Source organism: Oryzias melastigma, linkage group LG10, assembly GCF_002922805.2.
Source record: "Oryzias melastigma strain HK-1 linkage group LG10, ASM292280v2, whole genome shotgun sequence".
Classification (NCBI taxonomy): Eukaryota; Metazoa; Chordata; class Actinopteri; order Beloniformes; family Adrianichthyidae; genus Oryzias; species Oryzias melastigma.
The window spans coordinates 17,579,490-17,590,010 of record NC_050521.1 but is presented as its reverse complement, the minus strand read 5'-3'; the positions used below and the strand labels follow the sequence as shown (position 1 = coordinate 17,590,010).

The 10,521-nt window shown below is 38.1% G+C and overlaps 1 protein-coding gene across 2 annotated transcripts in view; it reads left to right on the top strand.

Annotated features, from left to right (window-relative positions):
• nlgn3a (neuroligin 3a) overlaps positions 1-10,521 on the top strand; it is a 169,538-nt gene that overhangs the window by 33,773 nt on the left and 125,244 nt on the right. The window contains exons 1-2 of one of the 2 annotated variants that reach the window (XM_024283177.2): positions 2,883-3,566; positions 4,585-4,644. In XM_024283177.2, coding sequence (XP_024138945.1) covers positions 3,095-3,566; positions 4,585-4,644 — 532 coding nt within the window. In that variant the 5' untranslated portion in view covers positions 2,883-3,094. Of the gene's footprint in view, positions 1-2,882; positions 3,567-4,584; positions 4,645-10,521 lie in introns of those variants that run through there. The other variant, XM_024283178.2, reaches the window with a different exon arrangement.

The window sequence follows — 10,521 nt, the reverse complement described above, 5'->3', positions numbered from 1 at the left end:
ATTTTCCGAGCAGAGTTAAACTAAAGAGCTTTAAATCAGAAGAGAAATGCAATTAGTTTAAAGGCTGTTTTGTTTTCTCATTGAGCTCATAAGTATTTAATGCTAGCAAAGATCCTAAATGCTGCAATAATAAAGTATGTTGCCCTCATTTTAAAATCAAAAAGGAGCTTCTTGTTTGTTTGTTGCTTCGTTGTTGTTTTTAATAAAATTTGAGCTACATCTTAATAAGAAGACATGACAGTAAGTTCTGAAAGCTTCTTTGGCTCCACCACAGATTTCACGCTGAGCAGAAAAACAGATTTTTTCGCTCTTTCTTTGCATTTTTAATCCCAGGCCAGTGCTTAGTTTTTAACAATATCATCCATTTTTGTCACTAGATTGGGCATAGGGTGATTGTTATGCAAGAACCTTGGTGCTTTTGTTCATGTTATGTTCCCCCAAGGTGCTGTGTGTGTCCTTTTCCTCCTTCCACTGACCTACTTTGCCTACCTGGCCAAGGTGAGCAAGATTATCTCATCTGGTTCAGGGGGTGTAAAATCCTTGGAAGGTTTGCCAGGAAGCGGAGGGCAAACTTGGCACTAGATTGCTGAGTTTCTTTTCTTTCCTTTTCTCAACTCCAGTTAAAACCAATCTGTTTCTGTTTGCAGGTTTTTAGTTTTAAACATTAGGCAGTTTAATTTAGACAATTTAGCAAGAGGTGGTGCTGATCGTCATCTGCCTCTTTTCTTTCAGCCAGTTCTTTTTGTCTTTTTTTTTTGTACTTGTTAATTTACTAGCCAACTTTTCATTTCTGTGCAGGACTTAAGATACTTAAGATGCTGGGTTTAATTCATTAAAATCAAACTGTGGTCATGAAGCCTTTTCTTTCTGCATACAGTAGTTTTTGTTTCCATCTGCTTCTCAAGACTTTCTTGAGGTGACATAATCACAGAGGGGCTGTAAAAATCTCACCCTTTGTGGTCTGCAGTACTATAGTACTATGCTATGTATATAGTGGATGTCCTGATCTGATCACGTGATTGAAATCAGGCCCGTTCACATAGTTTTTGACTCGATTAGAATCGGATCTTGTATCCTAATCAGGGATTGGATATTTATTTTATTCTTATTATGATCAGCGCTATATATTTCAAGCTTATTATTACCAATAAATACTCTCCTAGAAGTCTGCGTGTCATGAACAGACATTTTTTGTCATAAAGTGCTGCAGAATGCAACACTAGTCTGAGCAAAAAACTCTTTCAATAATTTGTCTTAACTCAAGCAACGACCAATACAAACATATTTCAAACTTGCTCTCTTTGTCTACAAAGTGCGAGCTCCAGGAAAAAGTCTTTTAAAGAAAAAGTTTCTCTAAAACAACCAAAATTATAAATGGTTACATTGATATGAGCTACTCATGAGCACCCATCATCATATTTTTGCTACAACAATCTTAGATGAAAGTCTTTTTAAAGAAGAAAGTCATCATTATTTTTTAGAGATTTTAATGGAGATATGAATCACTTCTAAACAAAAATATTCAATAGTTCTGAAGATATAAAAACTTCAGTCATCAAAAACTTTCTCACATGACTAAATTTCACCCATTTTACTGGTTAATAGTTAATTATTTTTTCTAGTTGATAGTTGGACAATTTTTAATTGAAGCAACTGTTGAATCTACTTCACAGAAGTGGATTGTCTAAGAGTTAATGATGAAAGAATGTTAATAAAATAAAAGTTAATGAAATCTTTTTATTAAATTAGTTCACTTTTTAAATGTGTGTCAGATCTGAACTTGGTATCGACAGATGTTCACAATCAAATCACTCAGAATTGGATCGGGACCTGATCAGTACATCCCTAATATATAGTACCATAATACCTGAGTTCTTCTTATTATTTTTTGTGTAATATATATATTAAAAAAAATCTGCCTTATATGTGGAATGAGGTTTACTGTGCCTAGCTCAAGAAAGTCTATTTTACCAGCAGGCGATCCAGTGATGCATGGATCCGTGGTCAGAACCAGAATAGTTGCTTCGCTGTAACAGCGCCTCCAGGAATGCCGGGATGGTTGTGTCTCAGTCTTTAGGGTCTTCCTAATGGTTGTTGATACATTATAAATCATTTACGCCCTCATTTTGGAATGCAATATCCTCTTCTTAACGCGGGCTCTTCTTCTCCGTGCTTATTAAAGCGAACGCAGCGGGAGGTACAATTGGATGAGGCTGAGGGGGGACCTTAAGCCACAGAAATTGAAAATTGATCAGGCAGTATAGGGAGCTGTTGTTCCTGGCACTGCCGGTTCACCTTGGGACTGTTGATTAGCATTTACTGTACAGCACTGCCGTTGAAGGAGCTGGAGCCGCCTGCAGCTGAACCCCCCCCCCCTACCTACCTCTGTCCTTTCCTCTGTTCATCTCAAAATATGATTGCTTGTAAGAGCAAACAAGAGGGATGAAATTTAATTTCCAGCATATTCTTTTTTTACACCAGAGGGGAATGGAGTGAAAAACGATCCGTGACATTATTCAGGACATAATTTTTTACATCTTGTTATGCTTTTCATTGTGACTCCTGCTGCTCGGTTTAAGCATCACATTTCCGGAACGTATTTCTTAGATGAGAAATGTTTTCCCTTTGAATACTAGTCTGATCACGGTTGATGCCGTTTCCATTTTAATTGTCCAATTAGCATTATTAGGGACTACGTTGAGAATCTGCTTAAGAGTCCGTTGTTACACGGATAGATGGTAGTGCTGAGATTTCTGGTATGTTTATGTAAGCTGTTTTATGTCACAACAGAGAAGGACTCCACAAGTCAATAAAAATGACAAACTAAAAATGGTGGGTTGTCAGGAAGCTGTCATTAATTTTCCTTTTCTCTTCTGTTGCAGCACTGGCTAGATGATCTGACAAGCAGAGGACAGTGAGTAAAGACATTCCTGCGGAGAGGAGCGGCGCAACTGCTTCCCTTCATCTGCAGCTGATGACTGTCCTCCAGGCGTCTGGAGCAAAGGGCTTAGCAGCAGCAAGCCTGCGTGTTTGCTGAGGGGCGCGCCCCAGCTTGTATGTTGGTCACCTGCGTTTGTTCTTACTCACACGGACCATGTGGTTTTCTCCAAGGAGAAATCGTTTTCCCTCGCAGAACTGCCACGGCGCCGGGAAGTGCGCCGGCTTCAGCCTCTCCCTGTGGGCGCTGAGCGTTTGTTGGTGCTTTGCAGCTGTGAAAGGGCAGAACTACCACCCCACTGTGAACACACAGTACGGGAAGCTCAGAGGGGTGAGGGTGCCCCTGCCCAGTGAGATTTTGGGACCCGTGGACCAGTACCTGGGCGTCCCGTATGCGGCCCCCCCAGTGGGAGAGAAGCGCTTCATGCCCCCAGAGCCTCCTTCCTCCTGGTCGGGGATCAAGAACACCACCCACTTTGCACCTGTGTGCCCCCAAAATATTCACAATGCCGTGCCAGAGATCATGATGCCAATCTGGTTCACCTTCAACCTGGATATTGTTACCACATACATACAGGATCAACACGAGGATTGTCTGTACCTAAACATCTATGTTCCAACAGAGGATGGTGAGTGTGTCGAGTATGAAACCAGAACTTCCCTCCTTCTTTTCTCCTGTCTCCACTTCCTGTCCTCTCTCTGAAACTCTGTCACTTTGGTTTTTTGGGCGGAGCATGACCTCTTGTCTGAAGCATGCCGTGTATCCATCCCGTCAACTCTCCATCTAGACTAGAGCGTTCATTTAGTCTGTTCATCAACTATCCCCTTCCATGCCACTGTTAGAGGTTCCTCTTTTGATGACTGAATGATTCTCAAGAAAAAAATTAAAAGACAAAACAATCAGGATTGGAAAAAAAAACGTGGTGCACCTTCCTACCCTCACTGTCCTGACTGTTCTGGGGATATTTGCAGTAGTAGCTTGCCTCATAAGTGAATGATCTCCAGCAGGGTTGGTGAACTATTCTGTCTGGCACATGAGAGGCCTGTGGCATCAGCCTGACCTATGTAAGACCCTTTACTCATCTTCCTTCATCATATTATGTTTGCACAAAGTGCAATCCTTCGCACCATCAGAAAATTGAGTTCTGCAAAAACCAGCAGTCTTTAAAGAGGATAAATATTCAAATGACTCTTAATTCGGCACTTAAAGAAATGCCACACGGGAAAATGGGCTTGAAATTTAAAATGCCCTCAAAGTCATATATAGAATGACATTTTCTCTAATGAGAATGTGAGCAGAAGAATTTAAAAAGAGAAACCTCTCTTTCTTCTGTGTGGCGGTAATGGGTCTTAAATAGAAGTGCATGTGATTATGGGCTTCTTTTGTCTTAAGGTGCAGTAAATTCATTCCACCATTTTGGAATATTTCTGCAGCGACAACCCAGACACTTAGTCAGCAGGTCGTCAGATGTTCTCGCTGTTGATGAAGACTGGGGGGAGGGAGGAGGAGGAGGAGGAGTGAAAGAGGAAGAAGAAGACGGGGGGGATGGATTCAGTCTAGGCTGTTGCATGTCACACTGGTTTTATTTTATTTTTTTCTTTCCAGAGCTCTCTTGTTATTTTGTAGTTTTTTCATTCATTTTACAGTCAAAAGAATATCCAAGGAATGTGCGAGGAAACCCAACAAGAAAATATGTAGAAAAGGAGGTATGTAAAAATATAAATGATAAAATGCCAGCACGAAATGGGAGGAAATGGAAGAATGAAAGTGTGAAGAGAATGATGGGTGCTTCCTCCCCAAGCTGCCAATATCACCAACTCCAAACTCTGCTGTTAATTGGGATGATTATGGGAGTTGTGACTCAAATCAACCTTGACATAAGTGTGACGGATGGGTGAGTGTGGTGCTGCTACACTCACTCATCTGACTCACTCATCTCACACTCTCATGCAGCTTTGCTGCTTGTGTGTGTGCGTGCGTGCATGCATGTGTGTGTGTGTGCTTCATTGCTACCTGGGAAATTTAAATCAAAGGAGTGAGGAAGCAGGTAAATAATATTGGTTTATGAAATAATAAACTGTGATGTCTTACAAGGTTTTTTTTTACAAAATTCCTGTTAATGTCTTAATTGTTTTATTTGTTCTTTTATGTCAGATCAAACTGTTGATTAATTCAGAAGCACAAGAGCCACCTTAAATAATGTTTAAGTTGGGATATTTTTTACATGATCAGTCTTTAGTGAATTTCTAAAGACTTTCATATTTCCAGGATGGTTCTAAAGCAGATAAAGTTTAAAAAAGGTCATCCGGACTTGATTTTTTAAGTTGCAGATGTTTTCCCTCCATCACAACAGGCTTTAAAGCCCCACTTCAATGCTCTTAATTTATTTTTAAAGCATTTGCAATGGTTGTTTTTTAATATTTTTACATTTTTCCCCCCCAAAATAAAAAAAAAAAAATGCAGGTCATTCTCTTAGAAGTAGTTTCTGTAAAGCAGTGATAGTTCAGAAATTTCTCTGTGTTGTTGGTGCGGAGTAAGCCTGCCCTCATTTCCCATCATCGCTTTGTGCACACTATGGCCGGAAATTAATTCTTCCCCTACCCCTATATTTAGTCCTTCAAACTGAGATTTATGGAAAAATAGTGTCTTCAAATTCAGATGTCACTCCCACTCGATGATGTCATCAATAGTCAGCGGTCCGCTATGTTAGCGCTACATTAGCCGGGCTGCTAGCACTTGGAAATACATAACAGTAGCGATTTTATAACTTTAAAAAGGTCGTGCTAAAACCAAATGTCACTACAGAGGGCTCTTCATCCCTCCACAATGAGGTTTAGCCCTTCAAAAGACAAATTCGGACACCCATATCACTACAAATGCACCTACAATTGGAGAGTTAGGGCAAGAATCTGCTTATAACCCCTCAACACCCCAAACTAACAAATGGCAAACAACATCTGAGCTATGCAAATTTGATGAAAGCTCAGACGAGAAAAATGAAGACTGCCATTTGAAGCTTTTACACAAAACGACATTTTATTTTCCAACAGCATTTTTTCCTCTGTTTCTGATTCACAGCAATTTGAATAAAAAGTAAATACAAAGTTTTAATCTTAATTTTCTTTTAATACATCCTCCCTGAAATATGGTACAAGAAAATGTTAAAAATACCAAAATCACAATTTTCATTGGAGGGTCTTTGAGAGGGAAAACATCTTCATCTTAAAGTCCAAATGACCCTTTATATAAGTATTTCTAAAATCCTAAACACTCAAGGCAACAATTACTGGTTTACTGGAAATATTATTTTTTTGCAGTGCATTTATTCAGTAATTACTAACATGCCAATTCAGATTTAAAAACTTTTTTTAGTTAAATCAATTAAAAGTAACTAAAACATTTTTAGTTTTATGAATATTCCTGACTGAAACCATATCAAACACCAGGATTTATTTTGAGCTTTGAAACTTTTCTGTTTCGTTTCACTTCGTTTTACAATGTGAACCCCAACTTTCTGCTTTGGTAAACCAATTTATCTGAAGACAGACTGGCCCTTCAGGCACTTCTGCTTCTGAATTAGTCTCAGATGTGGAATACGCACAGACATTTCTTTTTAATATTCCCTTGCCAGTTCATTTTTTTTTTCAATTATCTCCCCTATGCTTGGTAATGAGAAAACGACTGATCATAAGTTTCATATTTTGGTTATTTGACATGTAATTGTGCAATGGTGACTCCCTATTCTGTGTTTGAGAGTCTGATTTAAATTTGTCCATTATTTTTTATCTTCTTTATTTAGAATTAAACCTTACAGTACACCTTTTAGGATTGGACAAATTGGGAATGAGCATGTGTTGGACTGGATTATAATTAGCAGAACTGCAACTCCTAATCTCCTATTCAATTAAATATTACACACATGAAACTACGATTGACAAAAAGTCTAGAAAACTGTCATTAACATTTTCGACTTTTACTGTCTATTTCAAAAATGTATAACTTTCACATAAACTAAAAAAAAAGTTGCATATTTTTGTTACCGTATGAAAAAAAACTCAATTTCAAAAAAGTTACGCAAAAAGTTATAAAACAAAGGACTTTAAATAGGTTCTTAAATCGAAACATTTAATAAAAAAATTGCATATTAAACTAAATTTACTATAAAATAAATTTGAATGCAATTTGTTGAAAAAAATAGGTCAACTTTTAGTGGTTCAATAAGGACTAAAATAATTAAGACTAATTAAATTAATTTATAAGATTTATTCTTATCTATTTTTAAAAGTGGATGGAAAGGTGTAATAAAATTATGCCATTTTTATTTAAAACCAAAAACCTGTGTAATTTTCTCGAAATACAATTAAAAAAGTGAAACTCTGGATCAAAAAGTTCTTTATTTTTTTGTTTGTTTTATTTTAAAATTATTAGAGTGTATCAAATTAGAATTTTGAGTTAATGGTTAATTCAACTTAAAATTTTATTATGATTAAAACTAATATTTTTAATGTGACAATTGACAGCATTTTTACTAATTGATCCAGTGTTTTACTTGTTTCAGTGTATTTTTTGAAAGCGCAGCAGTAATTCCTGAAAAATTTTCTTCTGAGTTGTGGGCGAGACTGTTGAGGCAGAGCAACCCCGCACCCTCTTCCCTTTTGCAATGCAGAGCAGAACAGAACAGGAAGCTTGTGGCCCACCCAGTGTATTTTCTACATCACAAATCAGCTCTCTTACAAACAGCATTTTCTTTTTGTTTTGCCTGCTCCTGATTCATGATGATTTAAATAAATAAATACTCATAAATGCAATTTTAAGCCAAATTTTCCTAACATATGTCCTTCATCTTAAAAAAATGCTGCAAAAACACCAAAATCTCAATTTTTTTATCAGAGTGACTCTTTAAATAACATCTATTGGAAGTTTCATTAGTTTTTTATCAGTAGTTTTTGCTGGTTTGCTTATCGGGAAAATCCAAGTGTTTGCCAGCACCTTGCAAATGATCATCAATCAGGAAAGGAAATTAATGTTTCATTTATACAGTGAGAAAAAAATATATAGATAAAGCAGAAAATCTACATTTTTTATTAAACAGGTTCATCATAAGGGGCTTAAAAACCCTAAAACCCATGCAAGTTTATTTAAGTTCTTGATTTGCATTGTAAATGTAGTGCATGGCAGCGAAATTGGGTAGTATCTTAAAACTGTTTTTTAGCTTCTGTAATAAAACACAATTATTGCATTTATAATATATATATATATATAAATAAAATAATTCTAAAACAACCGGTTTAGATATGACTGTACAGTTGTTGAGGTAGTCAACAGTGAGATGCATACCAAAGTATCTAGGAATCAAAAGTGACTCTGACAGGCAAAGCTTGTCTGAAACTGGGTCATTCAACAGGACAATGATTCCAAGCACCCTCACGGAATCTACAGTCGCTGTGTTGCTGTGCCCCAGTTAAAGTTTAAACCTCAAACCAATTAAAATTATGTGGATCCACCGTGGCGAATGTCTAAAACACAAACTGAACGGAAGCAACCCTGCATAAAGTGGGCCAAAGTTCCCTGACAGTCAAGAGAGGCGCTGATAAAACAGTAAAGGTCATCGAACAAGCTGTTGAATCATGACGACGCCCAGTTTTCTACAAACTGCTTCCCCATTTTGTCTCACTTTTCATGAAATTACTTATGACACTACATAGAATGTCTCCTGTTGTGGATCAATTGAAGTTATATTTACCTAATTTAAAGACCTGGCAAAGGCCAGGTGATTTATTATTCTGTCTGCAGACACAAAACCTTTAAACGAAAAAGCAGCATGCCTTCTTTTTTCATTGATTTTGCTTAATGTTTGTGTGTGCGCCTCTGTTACCCTTATAGACGATGACAAATTACAATATTAGCTTCATTCCTCTTTTACATTGAGGTTACATGTTTGAAGCTGAACTGTGGTCTCCCACGGCTTTTCCATCACTCATTATTTTTATGACGGCAGTAGAGAGCCCCGTCTAACTTACTCATCCAAATCTTTAATCGACTCTAAACTCTGTTAAAAGTGAGCGATGAATGAAATGGCCTTAGTATTAACTACAGTCCTTGTATATTTTTTTATTTTTTTGAAAGTCCTTCACTGACCTTTGCGTCACTTACGATAGTGGCACGGCCGTCCAGGAAGAGGCCACTTGTATCAGAAGAAAAATGCCTCATCAAATGATGAAGGTGACCCTCTTACCTGCAGGGGACAAGTGGACCGAAGCCGGAAAACTTATTGTCTGCAACAAATATCTTTTTTTTTTTTTATCGTCACCTGTCTGTACAATATGCGTGCACACACTTATGAGGGTGTATTTTTTGCAGAGTATGCAGTTTTCAACATGGGTATGTATAATGCAGAGTCATCTACACTGTTTCTTTCTTGTGATTGATGCAAGCAACAGCATGCAGTTAGGACAAAGTCAACGTCAAAAACTATTATTATGTTTGTGCTTTTTTAATTCAAAATCTCAATAAATTATTGTTACAAGTAGTTGCTATTCCGAGCACAAGTTGCGTATCTAATTTCCACAGAGCAGATTCCAAAGAGCTTTTGTCTCCATTCATGAATAATTGGATGTTTACATTGGGTACAAATAAAAAAGGAAGCAATTACCTCATGTTTACCAGGCTGGCAGCATCATCTCTCCCAAATTTCACATCAGGGCGTGGCCAGGATCACCAGAACATGTTCTGAAGTGCAACACCAGGATTGTGAGAGACTGCTTTCCCAGCCGTGGAAGTGGTCTAACACCAGCTGCGGAGAGCTCCGAGTGGTGTCAAAGCGCCGGGAAACTGGGGTTTTGGTCATTTCACACGGTCATTTTCTCTGCTCTGAGTTTGAGTGAATGGAGTGAAGAGAGGGGTAATGATGTCCAGGACTCAGAGTGCAAAGCTGGCTGAAGAAAAGTCTATTTTCCTCTCAGAGTTAAAGAAGTCAAAGACGATTTTTATCGCTCAATTGATGAGCATTAAAAGATCAGTCAAATTCCATCCGCTTATTGAGACACCCTGGTGAGATTTTGGTCACCTTTTTGCATGTCTGTTTAATTAATAATTTTAGTTGTTTATTTGACTGCTTGTAAATAACCTATAAAAACTGCACTCAGAGACCTTCACATTCTTTTTTGTTACCTTCTTCGAGACATTTGGTGATGGACTCTTCCCCCTCCTAACTTCATCTCCCATCACAAGAACCATTAAGAATAAGTGCAGCACATTCTGCCCTGTTTGGGTTGGATTTGGACCACTCACCTATCATTCCCTGCAGCCTTCCACAGAAGGAGGCTGCCATGTGATTTGCAGCTCGGTGCCAGTGCTGAGTCGCCCCATCTTTTGCCAGACCTGTAGATTAACACCCCACACACACTCACACACACAGAAACACAGTTTTTGTTTTTTTCCGTTTGACGTCCAGATGTTAGAAAGCTGGGAAAACCATAGAAGAATCCCAATCCCGGTTAGTCAGTACCATGGCAGACAGTAACACACCAAACTAATCCCATTGGCTGGCAGACTCAACTTCGCCTCGGGGAAGGAGGGGCCAC